General features: G+C 39.0%; 1 protein-coding gene across 3 annotated transcripts in view; it reads right to left on the bottom strand.

The window, feature by feature from the left end:
* The window catches only part of SLC1A1 (solute carrier family 1 member 1), a 53,460-nt gene extending 30,283 nt beyond the window's left edge, over nucleotides 1–23,177 (bottom strand). The window contains exons 1-2 of one of the 3 annotated variants that reach the window (XM_085212786.1): nucleotides 22,963–23,177; nucleotides 6,788–6,928 (exon numbers count right to left, since the gene is read on the bottom strand). In XM_085212786.1, coding sequence (XP_085068912.1) covers nucleotides 6,788–6,928; nucleotides 22,963–23,053 — 232 coding nt within the window. In that variant the 5' untranslated portion in view covers nucleotides 23,054–23,177. Of the gene's footprint in view, nucleotides 1–6,787; nucleotides 6,929–11,412; nucleotides 11,436–22,962 lie in introns of those variants that run through there. The other 2 variants (XM_010725627.4, XM_085212784.1) reach the window with 2 other exon arrangements.
* Between the last annotated feature and the right edge of the window lie 211 nt (nucleotides 23,178–23,388).

The raw sequence follows: 23,388 nt of genomic DNA, 5'->3' as shown, positions 1-23,388 counted from the left end.
GAGACCATATGACATAAAAGGAATCAAGAGTAATAAATGAAACAAATGGGAAAACGAGTGACGCCTATCTGTGCTGCATATTCGGGGGTGGGGAGCAAAAAGGGATATCCTTACATGACTGTCACTTTGTATTTACCTCCTGGAAACAAAGTAGGAAAGACCAGAGCATTTGGGGAACTATACTTCTCCCTTAGCAGCTGTCCCATTTCCATTAGTTCATTGCAGAATGCCATGATATGGAATACTTATGGAAAACCATGACAGCTCCTTTCAAGTACTAGAAAGCTGCAATGAGGTCACCCTGAGGCCTTCTCTTTTGCAAATGGAACAACTCCAGCTTCCTTGACCTTTCTTCATAAGAGAGGTGCTCAAGACCTCTGATCATCTTTGTGGACCTCCTCTCACCCCACTTAAACAGTTCTGCATCATTCTTGCTTGGGGACCTCAGACATGGACATAGTACTACCCATAGGACCTTGTAAGGGCAGAGTAGGGGGGGACAATCAACTTCCTTGTGCTGCTGGCCACCCCTTTTTTGATGCAGCCCAAGATACTATTGGCCTTCCACACACTGTTGGCTCATGTCAAGCTTATGGTCCACCAGAACTCTATGTTCTTCTTCACAGGACTGCTCTCAAGGAGTTCTCTTCCCAGCCTGCATACACACCTGGGACTGCCTTGGCCCAAGTACAACACCTTGTACTTGGCCTCCTTGGATCTCATTAGGTTCCAATGGGCTCATTTCTGAAGCCTGTCCAGGTCCCACTAGAAGTCATCCCTTCCATCCATAGTATCAACTGTACCACTCGGCTTATTGGCGCCAGCAAACTTGCTGAGAGTGCAATCAATCTCACTGCCCATATCATTTGTAAAGACGTTAGAGAGTCCTGGTCCCAAAGCAGACCTCTGAGAGAGACAACTCAGGACAGCCTCTACCTTGATGTAGAGTTGTTACCCACAACTCTCTGGCTATGACCATTCAAGTAATGCTTTATCTGTCAAATAGTTCACCCTTCAAATCCATTTATCTCCAATCCAGAGATAAGGACGTGGTGTGGGACTATGTCAAAGGCCTTGCACAAGTTCAGGTAGACTATATCAGTTACCCTTTTTTGTCCACAGATGCTGTCATTCCATTGTAAAAGGCCAATAGATGGGTTAGGCATGATCTGCCCCTGGAAAAGCTGTGCTGATAGTCTCAGATCACCTCCTGTCATTTGTCACATGCCTTAACATAGCTTCCAGAACGGTCTGTTGAATGATTTTTCCAGGTACAGACATGAGGCTCTTCGGCCTGTAGTTCTCCATGTCTTCCTTTCTCTCTTTCTTTAAAATAGGAGTGATGTTTTCCTTTTTCCAGTCACCAGGGACTTTGTCATGACTTTTCAAATAAGATAGAAAGTGGCTTGACAATCACATCAGCCAGTCTCTTTAGGACCCTGGAACTCACATCATCCAGCCCCATAGATTTGTGTTTTTCTTTGTGTCTAGTCTTCTATTAGACACAAATAAAATATGACATATATAGCTAATTCTCATTAGGAGGATAGTTCTCACCCAGATGCTGCCTATAAAAATCAGGTAATAAAGAATCCATGGCAAAGAGAAGATCCAGATTCTGTAGTATGCAATTTCTCAAATGAAATTTTTGGTGATCTACCATCTCTGTCTTCGTGTTTGTTACCAGAAGTGTCCCATTTCTATTCTACCAGTCCCTCTACAGCAGAAGTTTTTCTGTCTGTTGAAAGGAAAATTATTTGTTTGACAGCTCGTAGCAATTACCTTTTTAATAAACTTGACAGAAACACAATTAATCTCTTTTCTTAAGTGTTAATTTTTCTATTAGTATGTTGTATAATTGTAATACAAGAATTTCTTAATAAATTAGCTGACATCTTGCAAGTCAGTGGCTGAGGAGGGGGAAGGGCAGCAAATGTGTTCAGGTAATGAATAAGCATCTCTTATTGCTATTTAAATGCCACAAACACATTCAGAAACAGAATTTTTTTATTTCCTACTTATATGACCTAATGAGACTACCAGTGGATTAGCAAGATTAATATTGGTCTTCTGACTTTGAAAAGGCACTGAAGAAGCAGATATTTTTTTTGTTCTCAAGAAACAGAGCAAAGCATAGAATACAGTAACAGTTACAAAGAATTGTCCAGATACTGAAACGGGGCATTGTGGGTGATTCAAGGATTTGAAAAAGTTGTTATGAACTTTCTAACTATCAAATAGAAAGGGGGAAAATGAATAGAGTATTAATAGTTCATGGTAATTAAAGGAATGAATTAATTATAAAGTGGAACAGTTCAGGTAAGATGTTCAGAAATATTTCTGACCCCAGGCGTCTGTTAAGGGACTGCTGTGCCAATCTATGAGCAGCTGGCAAAATCAAAATTGCAGTATTGCATTATGATCTTTTGCTAAAGAGCTGATTGTACTATATGCACAAGAAGGAAGGTATCAGTACTGCTTTCCATTCCTCTTATTTGCGAGCAGTATCACTTGTAGGAAAAAATTAATTTTCATCTAGAAGGATTTTAGGGTTATATAAACTCAAGTTAGTGCCTTTTCAGGAGATATAATGTTTCTCAAGTGGAATATAATCGAATCCTATAAGGAGTGAAGATGACACATCAATCTGCCAGGCTGGACAGAGTAGCAAGATGCATATGAGAAATCAAGTTCAGTTCATGAATGCAGCAAACACAGCTTCTGCAGTGTGCAGGTGAAATATATATACCACAGATACAGAAAACTCAAAAGTACTAAAAATACTTGAATTACTCTGAAAGTACTGCAAGTAAAAGGCATACGTGAACAAGCTTTACTTTCCAGACTCTTATTTAAAAAAAAAAAACGTAAACATTTTTTAATTGATCATCATGTCCACACATAGAGAAGTGGACATGAAGAGCTGAAGACACTAACTCACTTCACATTCGCACACAGTGAAGCCACCAGCAGCCCCACAGTGACATTAGGACAGAACGCAATGGTTGCCAGTGCCACAAAATGGCTTCTATGCTGGGGCTCTTTGCCCTTGAGAGTTGGTGGTAACCATGCTCCATGTGTCTTAAGTATATTTCATAGTTTTATCACCATAACTTAAAGCCTTAAATAATATAGAAGCTGTCTCAGTTGTGCAAGGTCAATGATACTGATGGAAAAGGAGTAGATGATTGTTACAGATGTAATCCAAAGGCGATGGGCACAAAGCTTTGTCCCTTAATAGCACATGACTCTGCAGTCCTCCCTGCTTCAATGACTGCACATGAACAGGGAGGACAGGACATCGCGCATCCCTCAGTGCAACTGAAAGTAAAATTCATTAACAGTAGTGCAACGCCTTTTATCCTTTGCCTGGTGTCCCTTTGATACAAAGGGACAAAGTGAGTTATCTGCCTAAGCCGTGGTGTCTATTTTATCAATATTCTTGTGGCTTTTTCAAAACATTTCAGAAAAGAAACTGAAGAGAACAGAGATATTTTAACAGGCAGTCTCTGAGTATATTAAACTAAAACAGAGCTTCCCCAGTGGGTGGAAAGTAGTCAGTTTACTGGTAAAGCACAGGTGTGTTAATAATGCCTTAGTAGAAGAGTGTCCCTTGATAGCTGCACCTCTTGGAATAGTATGAATGGAAACTTCTGAGGTAATGGTCACCCAAGAATGATGATACCAAAAGAAAATTGCTTTCTTCCCCTACCATTCCTGCTCCTACGTCCCTTCAAAGTATTTTAAATCTGTGACATTTTATACCCAATGAAGCTGGTAGGTCTATTTCTGAGAAAAGCCTTACTGGGATCCACTGTGCATTTTAACTGCAATTATTAAGACAGTGGAACAATCCTGTTAATACTCCGATTTTTCTCACTGCATTCCAACTCTTTTGTCTCCTGTTTAGTACATTTTGTTCCCTTCACAAAACTAAGCAGCACTGTGATAAAGCAAACTGGTAACTTCCCAAAAGTAGATCCAAGGTGCAAAACTGTACAATTGTGAACAAAGGAAAAGAACAAACAGCCTGTTCAAGATAGCCTTCGATCAGTTATAATCAAGATTCTCCTTCCAGCAGTTAAGGAGTCCAGACTAATTAGATTGAAGCCCCAAAACTCCCAGTAAGCAAGCTGAAGATTTCCCCCTTTCCTTCTTCCTAAAGAGCACCTAAAAATAGGTACTTTCCAAATAATCATTTCTTCTTTTAAAGCAGTATTTCAAATAAGCTGATCTGGTTTGCTGGATATCATGCTCAGCACAGGCTTAGTTCTGTATGTTATAGCAGCTGTCTTGAGTAATGTGTTAGGCTCTTCATTTTTAATTTTGCCATGCCACTAAAGAAGGAAATAGAAAATACAAATTATTCCTTCACATGAATGGTGTATTGTACTATCACTATACTATTAGTGAATTTGAGGAACAGCAATCTAAGGGAGATTCAATAAGACTACGTATTTTGGACTGAATTATTAGTGTGGGCTAGTGGGTCAAAATTAATTAAATTTATATATGCCATCCATTAAAATAACTAACAGAAGTCAATTATTACAAATTGGTCTCTAAGCCAAACTAACTTAAAAGAGCATCTCACTATGCAGAATCTCACATCCTCAAATAAAAGATCTATTAAGCTTTCCTTTCAAATGTTTCCAAACAGACAAATGCTTAATGCTTATGCTAGTTCTTTATTCAGCCTCCAATGCCTGTAAGTAGACAAAATTCTGCAAATTTCAAACTGTACATGTAAAATAAATATCAAATAATGCTTTCCATCCTTTACATTCTGAGGAACAGTTTGTGAATGAAAATCACATTCTGTAAAGCCTTCCATTTAACCACAAGAGGGAGAATTTTGCCTTCAGTTTGGAAAGAGTCTAACTGTGCTCTTGCTTTAACTGAAGAAGCCAGTGAGAGCTTTTTTCACTAACACAGGAATTCCCCCCAACAAGTTATTAATACTTAAAACTCTGTAGAAATTTCTGGAATATCAAGGAGTAATTTCCACAATAAATGCGTTTGCTGTGTAAAATGAGTTACATCACTATATACAAATGGATTGGTAACTGTCCTAAAAACATATGTAAAGGAGATGCTTTTCAGGATTGACACTGACAGACAAAGACATTCTAATTTTCAAAAAGAAAATTACAGATTGTATTTTCAATAACATCTTCTGAAAAAATGTTACTAATCATCAAAATCCTATATTTTGACATAACATACATTCATAAAATACATTCCTGCTTTTATAGGCATCAAAACTTTCTAGGTGCCTTTCTAGGACCCAGCTACATGGTCTAGTTAGAAATGGCCAGCTGCAATTGTGTCTGTGTGCACTCTTTCACCTTGCTGCAACGACATAACTTGGCAACCTTTAACCTGCTCTCCTGGTAAGCTAACTATTATCCCTACAGTTTATGAACTACAAGTGTGTGCAGAGAAGACACAGTTACTGTCACTAATTTTATTGAGTAGCTTCATATGTTTTGGGGCACTAAACAGCTGTCACTAAGCACATGAACTTGTACATTGGTCTCACAGCTGTGATCATCAGATACACACCTAACAGAGTTCTGAAAACATACACTCTCCTGCCTGCATAATGTGCTGGTCCTGAAGAGATGGGCATAATCAGATGACCTCTGGTCCCACCAAAGGCAGTCAGCATGCAGGGTGAGGTGCTATCCTTGTACATTCAGTGTCTAGTCAATAATAATTAGGCTACTTTTGAGAATAATATTTTCTCTTATTCCCTGGGAAGTTCCGTCAAATGCAGACTGCGCTGTTAACACTAACAATGAGGTGTATGCCTTGTTTACAGGTGTAGATGAAGATGCATCCTGGATCTTCCTTTAGTTTTTCATTCCACTAGTTCTTTTATCTTATAAGTAGTTTTTGAAAATGTGCATCTTGCTTTGGCAATAAAATTCAGTTCTTGGAGAGAGAAAAGACAACAGAGTAGTAACAAACATGTCCTGAGTCATTGCAGTAAGCTAAAAGATAATAGTCACAACATTTGCTCCCTCAGTAAAGATTTGAAGAATACAGAGAGGAATTCCTATCTTCTGTTTGACTTTCTTTACCTTTTTGTCTGAAAGTTTATTCGACATACAGCTCTGTCTCTTCACTTTCAGTTTGCTCCTTCAGATCTTTCCAAATATTTTCTAATGGATGAGTTGTTACCAAATTTTACTATGACAAAAACTTGCTTGCTACTTCCAAGAGAGGGAATTTCTGTTCTCTTGCATTTCCCCAAAACTCCTTTGAGCCATCCATATCAAACAGATTTTTTTTTTTTTTTAATGAATTTAATGGACATACAGAGGGATTCAGTAAATGCCATACCTCGTGTAAGGTCCTTCATGAACGTTTGTAGAGAGTAGAAAAAGTTAGGTGAGAAATCTACTTTTTCTATGACCATAAAGTATTAGATCACATTTCCTTATGAAATGATCACATGAGACAGCTTATAATAGTAAATCCTGTACCTGAAAATATTTTGAGCTTACAATCTGCAACCATTTAACCCACTCCTGAAAACAGGAAGAATCTATAAACCTGGAAGTTATTATCTCATAGTTTTTATTAACTTAATTACCAAATAATAGCGATAATCTTCCCAAATTCACTTCCATTATTAATAGAGAAGCCTAATCTAAATGTATACATCTCTAGTTCTCATTATATAGTTTCACTGAGTTATTTTTAAAGATAATGTAATTGAGAAAGAAAAGCTAAGCTACAGTGATAATCCCATATACTAACAGCCCATTTCCAATCATACCTGTGATCATACTTGATATGATTAATGGCAGAATTATGAGTTTGAGCATTCTCATCAGCACCTCCCCAGGAAAGGAAAAGTAGAATTTATCCAGGTTAGACAGCTTGCCATATTCTCGTACTAGTATGCCAACTCCAATACCTAAAAAACACATAAAACATGACAAAATTTAGCAGTAATTTATAAGAAACTCACTGGGGAAAGAGAGGAAATGTAAAAGAAAACAAAAAAAAGTGTAAGAATACACATATTTTTACAGCTGTGGTGAAACTTCTAAAGCAAACTAAAGACATTTCTTTTGGTCATTTCTTTTCTGTACTATATATTGATTACAGTAACAATAATAAACACATATAATTGTGAAGCTGGATGACTTTTTAGATGTGTCTTTGGAAAAACCTTGATTGTACTTCTGATTATCAGTTCAGTTCAGCACGGACACTCTACCTTCACTCTCTAGCTCTCAAAAATCCTTAACTAGCATTAATAAATAGTATAATACATAAATTCTTACTGCACATTCAAGAAATGAAGTGATAAAATATACTGAATAATCTATATTGGTGAAAATATACCTACTCAGCAGCAATACTTTCAGTAATTGACTCTCTACATAATCAGAAAAGAGTGTGACTACAATCACTACATTGATTTAATTATTTCCAGGAAATTAATCAATGAAAATATCATGAAGCATATTTCACACTCATTCGTCTGCATGACCAATCTTCAAAATACCAAACTATCACTATAGTCAGTAGAATCATAGAATCACTGAATAATTTGAGCTGGAAGAAACCTTTAAATGGCATCTAGTCCAACTCCCCTGCAGTGAACAGGGACATCTACACAGATCAGGTTGCTCAGAGCCCTGTTCAGCATGACCTTGAATGTTTCCAAGGATGAAGCATCCACCATATCTCTGAGCTACCTGTTCCAGTGTCTCATCACCCTTACTGTATTGTCTTTCTTTATATCCAATCTAAACCCTCCCTCACTTAATTTGAAACCATTTTCCTTGTCCTATCACAATAGACAGCTAAAGAGTCTGTCCCTTTCCACTGGATACTGAAAGGCCACTATCAGGTCTCCCCAGAGCCTTCTCCAAGCTGACCAGCTCCAGCTCCGTCAATCTGTCCTCACAGGGAAGATGTCTCATTCTTGAGTCATTTTTGCAACCCTCCTCTGGATGTGCTCCACAGGTCCATGTCTCTCCTGTACTGAGGACACAGTACTCCAGGTGAGGTCTTACCAGCCAGAGTAGAGAGGCAGGATCACCATTCTCGACCTGCTGACTATGCTTCTTTTATGCAGCCCAGTATACAGTTGGCATTCTAGGCTGTGAGGGCACATTGCTGGCTCATGTCCAACCTGTCATCCAACAGTAGCCTAAAGTCCTTTCTGATGGGGCTTTGCTCCAACCTTTTGTCCCCTAACTTGTATTGATAGAGCTGGTTGCCACAACCTATGTGCAAGACCTTGCACTTGTCTTTGTTGAACCTCATGAGGTTCACGTGGGTGCACTGCTTAAGACTGTCTAGGTCTCTCTGGATGGCATCTCAACCCTGAGGCATGTCAACTGCACCACACAGCTTGGTGTAATCTGCAGATTAATATAATTCCTGTTTAGAGAGACAGACATTATAGGGAACTGTGTCAAAGGCCAGATATATTACATCAGTTGCTCTTCTTTTGTACACTGACAAAGTTAAACCATCATTAAAAAAAAAATAAGTTAGACAGGCAGGACTGCCCTTGGTGAAGCCATGCTGGTTATCCTGCATCACCTTCCTCTTTCCATGTTCCTTAGTATAACTTCCAGGAGGATCTGCTTCATGATCTTCCCAACACAGAGGTGAGGCTAAGAGGTCGGTAATTTCCTTGGTCATCTTTCTACTCTTCTTACCAGTGGGCATGATATTGCCTTTTTTCCATCACAAGGGAGTTCACCTGTTTGCTATGACTTTCCAAGTACCATCAAGAGAATATGTCAACCTATTTCACTGGGATCATAGACTTATGAATATTCAGGTTCCTCAGGTGCTGATGATTCAGCCATGATGTAAGGCACCTTTTCACTTTCTCTCATCTTTGAATTAAATGAATTAACAAATAATTTTAGCTGTTGAGACAAATCACAGGTGAGAATTCTATTAAAATAAAACAAATCATAGGTTTAAAGATGAATTTCTTCAATATGACAAGTAAAACCTTTATTTTCCATTTCACCATTAGCTCAAAAGCAAGAAGCACTAGTATAGAAAAGATGTTCAACAGCATTCAGAAAGCACTGCCATGGTTATTTCCAATAAGCAATTGCAGGTGCAATACTCCTGAATTTATGATTTTGCATTGCATTTCAATTAGTTATATTTTGCTTGCTTACTCTTCATCCGTTCTTCTCATTTTCCTTCTCTGTTTTCATAGAAATAAATAACGGTTTACACAAATTGTCTGTTTGCCTTCAGCATCTTATATCCTATCTCTACTACAGACTTCTTTTTTTAAAGGAAACATCAGTATCACATATGAACTTTGAGACGCTATGGTCCTGAGTAACCTGAATATTAAGAGACCCAATTTCTAACATGATGATTCAATGAGTAATAAAGTCACTTACAAGCTTTCACTACTCACTGAGTGCTGAGATTTTATTCATATGAATAGCTTCAATGAAGTTATTAACAGTTTCACTGAAGTTAATGTAATTGCTTACAGTCCCTTTTTATTTTAATGACATCAGTGATGTGTATTTCGCAGCACAAAAGCTCAAGTACTTTCAACCTACCTTTACCGGCCTCACTGACTCATGCAAACTTGCAGAGCCCCAGTAACACTGCTAGTGCCTAAGCCAAACAAACCTCTTCCCTTGGTTTTATTTGAATGCTACACAAGGCATGTATATTAGATATTACACTAGAAGCTGGCATAGAGTAAATAGTCTTATAGGATCATTTGCCAGAAACAAATTTAGGCAAATCCATTGATAACTGGTCTGCATTGTTGGTACTGAAGAAAATAGACAGGGATCCCATATCAAATAATCTATCAGAGAAGAAAATAATTAACATTTTAACCTGAAAAGTGGGAATTTTTGAAAAATTCCTCTCTAAAGATTCATCATGGGGGCGTTTTGTGCTAGATTTGTTCTGCTGTCTGCAGGTTAGTTGACAAAAAATGTAAACTTGCTACTTCCACAGTATTTGCTTCTGATAGCAGAAAAAAAAGACTATGAACCATCTTTTCTCTGCACTTGCACTTGCAGAAACAAGTTGAAGGAAAATAGAGGAAGATTATAAACTCCTATCAACTCTCTAATGTTAATAAGGAGAAAGAAAACAAAAATATTAAACTTTCCAGGCAAATATTCTGCTCTGAACAGCTATTAAGATCTCTGACATAGTTTTTATCTTTGTCAGAGAACACAGACAACTTAAACTCCTTGCAACATCTTAATAGTCTTGAAGATGTTCGCAATATTACATAAATGCCCTTCATCAGATAAGACACAATGATCTCTACATCTAACCCAGAGGCTAAACTGTTCACTGTATTGAAAATAACTAGTCTATACTTTGAGGTAGGCCCAAGTAAGATTAGTCAGCTTATAAACTGATTACACTTATTGAAGTTGCTAAGGCTTTGATCCTGCAAATACCAATGTAAAATAGCTGAACATAAGTATATAAGCATTCTTTGTGTCTTCAGACTATTCATATGACTGGCAGGCATATGCTTAAATTGCAGCAATACTAGACAATATAATTGTTAAAAGTTGTGCAATTCCTTTTATAATAGGGTATAGAGCATTCCTCCTCACATACAAGATACAGCCTTAAAAGGCTGTTGCAAAGATGTTACTGCATTTCTGAAGTATGCAAGAGATTTTCCTTTCACATATCTCTAAACAAGATAAACAGTATTTCCATGCCCCACAACAAGATCACAGACATAACTATACCAGCCTCATTCTAATGCCAGACTCCTCTGCTCCTGCTCTCATCCTGCCAAGATGATGACGCATTAAGACCCCTGAAGCTAGACATATTCTTTAAAGAGTAACAAATACATTGTTCATGACAGAAACAGGAAAATCTAGCCAAAAGGAGTCAGAACTATGCCCTCAACAGAAGCGTTTGTCTGAAGAATGTCACCAGCCCTGAGCAGATATATATACCGAAGGTGTTCTAGCAGTAACTCAGATAACTAAGTTGTGTGTGTCTTCAGGGGAGATCCTGCATGTTTCTGAGCAGGATCAAAGGAAGGGAATTATCTGTGACCTGCTGCACTTTGAAAGAAAATTTAAAGAGGCAGCATGTTCTGTTCCTTTCTTTCAGCCAGGAGTGTTACTCTGAGCAAGTGTGACCAGATCATTTTCTAACCATTCCTTCCTTCCAAGCAGCAACAATTATGTTTCACCAGCTGGAAAGTTTGATCGTTTATCAGGATTACTAAAAGACAGAAAGTTTCACCCTCATTCTCATTCTTCAGAGTCCTCTGTTCTTTTTTGGATTTCACGATGAAACCATTACCATTTCACATCCTCTCAAAATTAGTGCAAGATTTTTTGAAGCTCTTTTGCTAATATTTGTATCTGTATTTGTATATTTTTGGGTATTATTTACCTAGTGGCAGTAACATAGAACCGACTTCCTAAAAAAAAAAAAAAAAAAACAATTACAAATTGCATTATTGCTCTCACTTCATTTTTAATGCTGTTATTTTATTTTATCAGATGCAGCAATCATATTCACACTAACTTGTGTAGGATGACAAAGTACAGTAAAATGCAGCTAATCCTTTAAGAGGAACTAACATTTGTCATCCATTATTCCCATTTAGCATGAGAATAAAGGAAGAAACTTTTTTGGTGGCAGTAATAAGAGATGGTTAGGAAGTAGAATGGATTTGTTTACATTCTGAAATCAGATGAGTATAGAACTTTCTGATCTTCATCTCAATAACCAAGTCACTGGAATTTTTTTCCTAGGAATTACAATACACACAAAAAAAATTTGAGCCAGCAGAAATGTATTTCAATTACAGCAACCCTGAGCAAGTCACAATGAAAGTCTGGTAGAATGTCATAGTTCACCGTATGTGAAGATAATTCTTATACGTGTAATCAGTTCTAACAACCACAAAACACCCTGCAGCAGGCAACATTTCTACTCTTTGTTAAGATTTTTCCTTTCTTTCTGTTCTTCTCTTTTACATTTATGGGATAATTTACTTTTTTATTCCTAAAGCATAGTACATCATTTTCCTGTTGTATTACTCAATGTCCTGTTTTCAACTGTGACAGAGTCAATTCCCTTCCTAGTAGCTGGTATGATGCTGCATTTTGGACATAGGATGAGAACAATACTGATAACACACCAATCTTCTAGCTACTGCAGAGCAACCTTTACTTAAACGTAGCAAAGGACTTTTCAGCTTCTTACACCTTCCTACCAGTAGGGGGCTGGATATGCACAAGTTGCTGGAAGGAGGCAGAACCAGGACAGCTGACCTAAACTGACAAAGCAATATTCTGCACCATGGTGGTGTCATGGCAAGGAATGAAACAGGTAGCTGGCTGCAGGGGCGGCCTACGCCTGGGGGCCAGCTGACCATCAGTCAGTGAGTGGTAATCTGGTAAAACTTATCTTGGAAGATCACTAAGTTGTACATTCTGCTTATCTGCTAATCTAACTCTGTGAATTTGGACATCAGGTGAAAACTCATTTATCACCACCAAAGTATGTCTTTTTCCATACTGCTGTTGCTTCTGAAACTGTCTGTAAGGAAAAATGTGTATTGTTTGCACTGGAACTACAGAAGTAATACATTTCTTTTTCAGTAGCATGCTGCAATTCGATACATAGATTTGGAAATGAATAATAAAAGAAATATTCCATCTCTGGAGGTGTTCAAGGCCAGGTTGGATGGGGCCCTGGACAACCTGGTCTAATTTAAATGGGGAGGTTGGTGGCCCTGCATGTGGCAGGGGGGTTGGAGATTCATGATCCTTGAGGTCCCTTCCAACCTGGGCCATTCTGTGATTTTAAAAAAAAAAAAAAATTAATCATCTCTGGGCTCATCTATACTAGCACACATAGGGAACGTCACAGATTTTATTACAGTTACAGTAAACTTGTCAGAATGTGCTGTCCTCTCAGGAGCCACCTGAACAACCAAATGTAGAGACTACTTACAATTTTTTCTGCATTACAGACAGTGATAATACTATATCCTGAGTATATATACAGTGATAAACTATATCCTGAGGGTATTTCTGCATAAAAATGTGGGGTTGATGCAAGTCATATCTTGAATCTAGAAGCTCAGAGCTACTAAAGTAATTAAAACTGACCAGGACATGCAGTATAAAGTGACTACAGTTAACTGCTTTTATAATCTTCACTATGGGTTAGATAATCTTCACAACATAATTATACTTCGGAGAACTAGTCAACATGACACTTCTTGGATTTACTTTCTCTAACAGGTCAAACTTAGACTTAGAAAGAAATAAGTGATGCTCATACAAAGACATGCCTAGCGATCAACAGGATTCCCTAAAATTCCCTAAAATGTTATTTACATTCATGGATGACAACTGTGACATAGGGTTGCATAATGTTAATTGGCAGGGAGTTATATCACTCCGCCAGCATGGGCTGACTTCACAGAAAATGCAAGCAATCTTCACTACTAGGTTTATTATGGGAAGGTTCCTTAGGAATGAACCATAAGAAGATAAGAAAAACAAATCCAATATGTATTACTGGAGAACAACTAGTCATTTTGTAAATGACCTACTCTGAATAATACCATGTTCCTCTCTGAAAGATATAGAATCATAAAATCATAGAATCGTTTGAGATGGAAGGGACTTTTAAAAGTCATGTAGACCAACTCCCCTACAATGAACAGGGACATCCATAGCTAGACTGGGTGGCTCAAAGTCCTGTCCAGCCTGACCTTGAATCTCCAAGTCTCCAAGGATGGTGCATTCACCACCTCTCTCAAAAACTTATTCCAGTGCTTCATTATCCTTCTTGTAATTTTTTTTTTCCCTTATGTTCTACCTAAATCTCCCTTTAAAAAAAAAAATAAAAATCTCCTTGTCCTATCACAACAGACCCTGACCACTTCTTCCTTAATGATCCCTCCTAGAGAAAGAAAGGCCACCATCAGGCCTCCCTGAAGCCTTCTCTTTTCCAGGCTGAACTGTCCCAATTCTCTCAGCCTGTTCTTGTACAAAAGGCGTTCCATCCCTTAGATCATTTTTGTGGCCCTTCTCTGGACACACTACAACAGGACTATGTCTCTCCTTTACTGAGTCCATATCTGGATGCATAGAGAAGGATGTTATGGGGGGACTCTGCCAAAAGCCTTACTTGAAATCCAAAGAGATTACAGGAGTGGCTCTCCTGTTGTCAATTGATACAATTACACCACCACAGAAGACTGCTAGGTTGGTCAGGCAGGACTTGTCCTTGGTGAAACCTTGCTGGTCGTTTCACACCAAAGACACAGTTCTACCCTTTCCTGTTTTGATGTAATTTTGGCATGTAGGAACTCATTTTAGTGGAGTCGGTGATTCTGCCCAGTACTGATAAGATAGTGGGGGAATTATGAGTATTTAACTCCAATAATGGCACTGAAACACACACACAAAAAAAAAAAAAGCAGACAAGTATGATGGGTTGATTCTGATATTATTTAACTGTTCTGAAGCAACATGGATTATGTTATCAACAAAATGATTAAGCTTTTCATATTTTCAGTTTTGCTGTTCAAAGGACAAACAAAAATACAATTACCTATATCACACTGCTGTGTCTTAATTGGGTTATCTTTATAGCTGTTGACTCATATGACAGAAAAGGCTTGCAAAGAAAGTTCACTGATTCAATTTAAAACACAGTACAAAACATTCAATATAAGTCAACTTGTAGTCCATGCAGGCAATATATTTGCAGTCTGAGATGCAATCTGAGTCCTTCACAAATATTTTGTAATATGTATTTTGTTTCTGCTCTCTCTATAGAGTTTCTATAATATTACTAACTATCTCTTACCTATAACAGAGTACACAGTGCCAACTCCATAACTTCAATGGAGGGTGGAGAATATTACCATAAATCTATTGATTCAGCTCTCTTTTGATTACTTTTAACTTTTCAGAAGGTTATGCATTTTGCTGTTTCACATTTTACAACTAACACTCTAATAAACATAGTGATGTTGATTGACAAAAAAATACTTTTAGAAAAGTAAAGGCAACTACTGAGGTGTATTTCAGAGTAGCTGAGTATTAACAGTATTGCAACAAATCTTAACTCTCCAAATATTGCTGTTGCCAACGCTATCAGCTTAATTAGAAATATATGTAAGGAAAAGTCCTCTCAGAAAACCTTCTGGAAGAATACAGTTCCAAAATGAGACCTTGATCTACTGAAAAGTATTTTGTAGCAAAGTACTGGAGGAAGGTATGCTCATTCCTCAGCTGTGGTGAGACTCCACTGGGTCTTCTTGCTGATTAACCTGCTCTGGGTGCAGCAGCTGTAAATTCCTTCATGCAAATGACACAATGTCATCTGACTGCAGAGTTAGGAAAGTTCAAGTGGACAGTAAATCTCTATGACGGACTTTTAGGAATGAAGTAGATGAAGTACTTGCCAGAGGGGAATAACCAGCTTCTCTACTATGGCGCACCCCACCCCCTCACTATTCAAAGAAGGTAGGAAGATCTCTACAAACAGCAAAGTAATGAAACTTCCATTTTCTTTTCCACAGGAACCTGAGGTCAGGCCAGTGATTACATTGACAAGCCCCTCCACACTGCAGACCTAGAAAGAAGTCACCACAACACTAGTCAGCCTCAAAATAAACGTTTGGTTTATTTCATTCAACCAGGAAAAGGACAATAAAATCACAGAAGACTAGCTATTAAGTGACTACAGTTCTACAGAATCAGTGTTCCCACAAGACTGCAAAGCACTATGATAACCAAAAAGTCTCCATTTACCTCTGTATAGTTCCTAAGGCAGTTGTGAACATGATCTTTATTTACAGAGGGAAGACTAAGGCAAAAAAGTTGTTGAGTAATTCAGCCTTCCCCTAGTCCACAGTTGCCAGGTATGCCTTCTCAGACTTTCCTTTTCTGGTTGATGTACCTGCAGAACTCCTTCATGTTCTTCTTCACTCCTCCTGCTAAGTCCAGTTCTAGTTGGGCTTTCCTGACACCATTCCTACATAGACTAGAAACATCCCTGTAGTCCTCCAGGAGTACCTGTCCATGCTTTCACTGCCCATGCATTTTCTTCTTGCACTCCAGTTTGATCAGTTCAGCCATGCAGATTCAGCCATGCCTTTCCTGACCTCCTACACCTGTGATGGAGAGCTTTTGTGCGCTATAGAGTTTCCTTAAAGATCTGCCAGCTCTGCTCTGCTCTCCTGCCTTTGAAGACAGTTTTCCAAGGGGCTTTGTTGACTAACTCCCTGAAGGGACGGAATTTGGCTTTCTTAAAATTTAGCATCCTGATTTTACTCTTTGCCTGTCCCGTTTCCCTCAGGAGGGTTAACTCCATCATTGCACAATCACTACAACCCAGGCAATCTCCACTCCTGATGTAAACAAGAAGTTCATTTGATTTGGTGAGCAGCAGGTTCATTTATGCATCCCACTGATGGGGTTGTCTATTGCTTGGCTCATTAAAATATCCTTAATGCATTCTAAGATCCTCCTGGATTGCCTGTAACTCACTGTGCTACTTTTCCAACAGATGTCAGGGTGTTTGAAGTCCCCAGAAGGACAAGAGCCTGCAAACTCAGTGCCTGCTGTAGCTGGAGAAAGAAGGCTTAATCAGCAGGTTCCACTTGATCAGATGGCCTGTGGTCTCCACCAACCACAACCTTTCGTTGCCTTAGTTTTTAACTCTCATTCATAAGCTTTTAACTTTTTTGTGGCCACTCTTGAGGTACAGCTCTTCAAATTCAATTTCTTTCTTGATGTAGGGGTTAGCAGCTTCTCCTCCTTCCTGACCTGTCCCTTCTGAACACACCCTGTATACAGCAAAAGTTACTAGCTCAATAGAGCTCATCAGGAAAATTAAATCTTCATTTAAGACAACTAAAACAACAAGAAATGAAATGGTTTGCCAGATTCTGCCTCCTGCTACAGCAGTAAATAGGACTGAGCGTTCTACTTATTCTCTTACTGGAAAGGCAAGGCATTAATTCAAACTAAATAGCTAGAAAAGCTACTTAGCAATACTAAATAGAGAAAGGTAGTGACATTCAGAAACATCATTATTCAGAAACTCATGAAGACACTGAAGTATTGAGATATCAGAGAAATGATCTAAAAAGTTAGCTCATATTATGCAGGGCCAGGTTGGTTGTTGATCCAAAAGCATTAAAGAAATGGGAAATGGCTACTTTGAAATATTATTTAATATTTCAAAATAATTATGGTTGGATTATTTAAAATTCATGGAAATTGTCATCATGAGTCACATTTAATCTTCTGACAGGCTATCAGGTTCTCGTGGAATGAACAATACTTGAAACAAGAGTTAGACAGTAAAATAGCAGAAAAAAAAAGCAAGCATTCTATAAAATTTGTCTTCTGTAAAAGAAATAGATTTTCAATAGTACAAAATAGTGTTTGTGAATAATCTCAAATATTGGCGGTTCATGAGGTATATTACGAAACACTGTTCTTAAATTTTGTAAAGATGTAAATAGAACACAAAAAAATATTCCTGTAATTAAATGGTAATTTAATGGATATTGGGAAATCAGAAACAAGAAATCATTTGTAGATATTAGTAATGGTGTTATTTCCTTAAAAATAAAGTCATATTTCACTTACTTTATTAACTTAATCAACTTTGGAGCTTTGTAGACTGCAAACCAACCATAAGTTCATTCCTTCCAAAGCTTTCTTTGTTTAAAGGTTCAGCTTTTAAAGACAGCTTCACTTCACACATGTAAAATAAAGGTTTTACATTGAAAGAACAACAACAAAAAAAAAATAACAGACAATAGGAAAACTCTATACATGCTAAGAGGAGTAAAAGCTATATTTGTTTTTATGATAGGCAGATTAGAAGTTGCTAGTTGTCAGGTTACAAAAGAGACAAAATGCTTAGATGAGTTATTCTCACTTTCATTTCCTAGCTGATTTTCTGATCTCGGAGTGGTTGCTCTTGAGTATCATGTAAAACTCTCAGATGCAACTATTGACCATTTTGCATTTTACTTTTTGCTTTAAAAAATAAATTCAGATAGACTTGCAGAATAGCTGGGCTTCTCACATCTTTGAACAAAACTGCATACAGTGTAACAGAGAAGAAAAAGCAGAAAAGCATTACAATTGCCTAGAGAGGAATAAAACGTTACAAGTGTCATCTGTGCTGCTCCAAATCACAGCAGGAAGAAAACTGTGTCCCCTGCTGACACTAACAACTTATGCAGAATGCCTGGTCTTCTGTTGTAAATCTCAAATTAATAAAAAGGTATGCTTCAGAACATAAGAAAGAAATCAGATGTCTGCTGTACATCTACACTTGTCAGAAAACTACGGGATAGTAAATCCTTTGCTTTAGTATATTTCCTTAATTTACACTTTTCTGCTATGGACAAAAGAGTTCTGCCTTTGCTAGAGCAAAGTTAATCTGCTCCATTGTTTTTAACACACTGTATAGTGTAAGCAGAGAGAAACAATACAGTAGAAAGCCCAATCTAACTCAACACACCTCTTTTTTGTTTTTCATTTTTTTGTTTGTTTTTGTTTGTTTTGTTTGTTTTTTTTGTTTTTGTTTTGTTTTTGTAAAGGAATGAGGAGATGGAAATGAATTGAGCAAAACATTACTCTATTTTCACAATGGGGCTGTTATGTTTAAATTACACCGGTGTTAGAGACAGAAGGAGCTTAGTGACAGAAATTGGAAGATTCTATAGGTTGATGAGGTTCAGAGCTCCCAGGCCACATTTGTACATGAAACTTCTTATCTTGAGGAATACAGCATGGTCTCTGCATTTAGAGCACTATTCCATGTGCAAGACATCATCAATAGAGTGATATGTTACTAATTACTCTGTTCTTGTCTTCACTCTTGTGAGCATCCAATAATGCTAGTATGTGCAGATGATTTTTAAGTGGACTAAAAATGTTTTTAAAAGCAATTGCTACATTCTTTTGCATCTGATTACAAGGGAAGCCTACCCCATCTAGCTACAGTATAAATACATCGGTGTGGTTTATTTATTTGTTTTTAACAGAGACATTTTAATGAATATATATATATATTACTACAGGGAGATGCTACAACCCATTACTGTAAGATAATATAATCATTTTAATTAAAAAGAGAAAAAAAATGGCATATGGGATGTTAGGGTGATATAAAGATGTAAGAGGTGGAGGCTGTACCATCAAGTGAAAAAAGGCATAGTGACATAGTGACACCACTCACATTTTCTGCACTGTTTATGTTACAAATCAGAACTATGCATATTTCAATCTCTCTCTTAAATGCAGGCAGAAGTGGAGGTGTGACACTAGTCACAATCTTCCAAGGTGGGAACTACACTAACAGGGAGTCTGAGCTGCAAAGCTGACTGACTAAGCTTCCCCACTTCTTCAAAGATGTAAAAGCAGATATTCGGTGATGCCCACCGACTCCTCCCTCTTTCACTCACTTCATCTCTACCTAACGCCACCACGTCCTGTTTCCTAATTTCTGCAGCTCTGAGTTTCACTCGTTTTGCGGACGGCCCTTTCTGAAGACGCGCGCGCGCTACCTTGGACAGCTCCCGGCTCTCCCGCCTCCACTCCTTCCAACCGTGCCATCCAGTTACCTCCACATGGCAGTGGCATGTTGCTGCAACTCACTGCTTAATTCTACTGTACTCAACATTTCAATTTTCTCAATAAACAAACAAACAAACAAATAAATAATCCTGTTCTGATGAAAAATAGCTCAGGAATACACGCTTCTAGGCTATGTCCCACAAACTAATGAATCAATATTTACATATCAAACTTTTTTTTTTTTTTTTTTATGACTGGTTTGGTGGTGTTTCAGTAGTGATCTCTTGGAAACAAAGTGAAAATAAAAAATAGATGACAATCTTATGAAATGTGTCTTAAACTGTGCCTTTTCAATCATTCTTTGGAAACCTGTTTCAGAGTGAGTAAATTTCAGTGATATTTATGTTTTTCCCTGATTTGATTGTATAATTTGGAAACAATATAACTTTATTTGTTAGAGGAAGCCTTGAAGCAATCTGACTTGTAAATTGCTTTTGTGAGCCCAACAGCCTTAGCTTCAGTAAGGTCAATAGAACAAAAAGACATTAAGACATCTCTCCAGTTAGCTACATGAGGCTGCTACTCTGATGCACCTCTCTTTCCGACACCTAGGGAAGATAAGTGAGACAGAAAAGATGCAAGTGAGCCCAACCTTCATCCCTGAGTCACCAGTCAACAAAGAGGATCCAGTGCATACCTCAACTATGTACTAAGAACAAATGAATATCTGAGATCCAGTACTCACACAGATCTCTTGCTGAAATTATACAAATCCCTGAATTATAGTAGCCATGAATCTAAAATTCAGTCAATTTCAAACTCCAAACAGGACTTCAGAGGCCCTCATCATTTAGTTTGGTGATCTGAAACAGAATTTCTACTAAAGTAAGAGAAACATGCAATCAAATATCAACTGGTATTTTCTTTGAGTAATGTATTTAGTGCTTTCACCAAAAAGATGTGACACTGCTAAGATATTTTCTGTACAGACTTTAAATCATTTCCCCCTTCAGATAGCTTTGTAAAATAAAGTCTAGTATTTTCAAAAATGCAAATAGCGGGCATACAATAAAATGTCTCAAATGTAATTACAATGTAACTATTCCTAAAGGAATAGCTGTTTGGAGTTAGGAGAGGTCTCTGCCTCTTCAGAGGTGAGAACAAAAAGTAACCAGAAAAAAATTTCAGCATAGGAAGGCTACTAGCAAGGAGAGACATACCTTGTTAAGATGCTGAGCATGATATCATCAAAGTGCTGGATTATCAGACACTTTGCAGTATAGTTGGACAGCTTTTGCATTACACTTACGCAATACGGTATATCTGATATCTCTAGTCCTCACTGATGCATATTTTTTTGGAAAGTCTGAATATATTTTCTGCTTCCAAAACAATAAGTTATACTCTTCTGCCTACAAACACAGTTGCTTCAAATTACACTGATCAATAAATCTCAAAGAAATTTCCCAATATATATTTAAAAAGCACAAGTATGTAATTAGAAAGTGTTTGTAGAGTCTGAGTACATTATAAACCCCAAAGCTGTAAAAGGTGACATGCAATGCAACTAAGCCATCCTTATAAAGATTTAACTTATTTCATTTTTTAGAAATACTAAAAATACACAGATACATACCTCATTGCAAAATGTAATTTGGTCCATAAAACAAAGAATTTTTATAGAAACTTACTCTGCCACATCATAAAGCTCCCCTGAGTTCTGAACTATACTTATGGTGTAGCAGGTAAAGTGTTCAAAGACACATTATGAATTTGGATGCCCATCACTATCTCAAGACAAACATCCATTGGGTAGTAGATTAGTGGGATTAGAAGCAAACTGTCGTCAGAGCTCCCACATTACTGGGCTCTGTGGTACTTAGCTTGGTAGTTTACCCATACCGACTGAAGAGGGTGAGAGGCAAATTTTGTCTACTTCTGTAACTGGGAAGTAAGCATGTAAGCTTACAACAGAGTACCTGGCAAGAGCATATGAAAAAATGATTGCACACAAAAACAAACATATAGACATCTCCAGTTGTTACAGACAGGTTTCCAACGTAATCTCTTTGTGCTTCGTATTCAGAACTTACAGATATATTTCCACTCACTAAAGAGGCAAAAATAAAAGGAGGTCTTTTGAATACTAAATGTGTGGAGGAAAACACATGTATACATATACATACATCTCTGACCATAGCTTATAAATGGCTGAGCGGAACTCCTAAACAATAATTCTCTCCTGAATAAAAACACTCAGACAGACTTCCAAACTTCCAGACAGAACCCTAATCAGCAGAAACATCATCTGAAACAGAAGCATCCAAAGCCATCAAGTGCCATTAATGAAGCATCTAAAGCAGTCCTTCCCTACAGAAGCAATCATGTAAAACAAGGTCTCCTGGCTTAGCATAAAAATAATCATCAGAAAGTAAAAAGAAGGCTTGTGGCTTACACCATAAGGGAAAGTGTCTCTGTCCTAGTCATTTTGTCAGATTCACTGGACCCTTTTGCCCATCTACTAATCAGAAAGCATTCAACTTACCCCTTCAGAAACTTGCCAGCAAGCTGAGGAGTAACTCTATGTTTAAAAGAACATCCCAGAGAACCTCATTGTGAACTGTCTGCCACTGCCAAGCTTTTCTGGCCCCTCAGACCATCCTGCAGCTGTTATAATGCTTTCCTGCAGCAGCCTCAATTGCAGTGAGGCTCCTGCCTGTATCAAACTGAAGGCACTGTCAGCCGAGCTAAATCCCATGAGTCCAGTTAGCTCTTCATGGACAGTCCTCATTCACAGGCCTTCAGCTTTCTTTTACAGGCCACTCACAACTGTATTCACAAGGCAGTGTGCCTTCTGTCACTAGCTACGCAAAGACAGCCCAAGGCTCAGCCCATCACAGGCCTCTTGAGGACATCCACAGCAGCCCAGCACAAACAGTTCCCATTTTTCCCCTCGGTGTAGTGCTCTCGTGGGTTTTCCCTATACAATTTTACCCTGCTAGTCACCAGACTTTATGTCGATGCATGCACGGGAACCAGGCCCAGCCTGCCGCCGCGGCGCCCTGTCACTGCAGACCTATTCTCCATAGGCAGAGCTACACTGCGCCCCGGCTGCACACCGCACCTCAGCCCGCCCGGCACCTCGTCGCCAAGGGAGGGCGGTCGACTCCACGCCTGCCTTTAGAACCATCAGCACCGGCCGTAACAAGAGCCGGGGGACCGCCGTCCCACACCGCACACTGTCCAGCCCCTCTGCCGCGGAGCGCTCCTCGCTAGCTCTGCTCGAGCTCCGGTCTGGCTCGTTCCAGGCAGGGCCGGGCGGAGGATGACGGCACCGCGTTCCGTCTCGCGCTCCCTCACTTACCCAGCAGCACGGCGGCCACCGTGCTGAGTAGGAGCCAGTTCTTCCTCAGGAAGCCCGGGCAGCTGCATCCCTTCCTGCCAGCCTTCACCATGGTGGCAGCAGTGATAGGGTCTCCGGGCCTTAGGCGCACCGTTCGGAGTCGAACCGCCCTTCTCCGCGCTTACAGCGGGGAGGCAGACAGGGCGCTCACCTGGCAACAGTTGAGTCCGGCCCGCTGCCCGCCTACGGCCCGCCCACGCTGCTCCCCGCCCCCTGCCGCTCTGTCTTCCCTGCCGCCCCCCGCCCGCTCGGCTAGGCTGCGGCGTGGGGGGGGGGGCGTCTTCTCCGTGCTGCCCCGGGCGCAACCCCTTCCTGCCGGTGTAGTGCTCGGGGAAGGGAGAGTAGAGAGCCGGGTCCTTCCGCCTAGTCCGCAGGGTCGCTGGCCGC

Source organism: Meleagris gallopavo, chromosome Z (assembly GCF_905368555.1).
Source record: "Meleagris gallopavo chromosome Z, MGAL_WU_HG_1.1, whole genome shotgun sequence".
NCBI classification, from domain to species: domain Eukaryota; kingdom Metazoa; phylum Chordata; class Aves; order Galliformes; family Phasianidae; genus Meleagris; species Meleagris gallopavo.
Note: the sequence above shows the minus strand (reverse complement) of the source record. Positions and strands in the feature narration are given on the sequence as shown.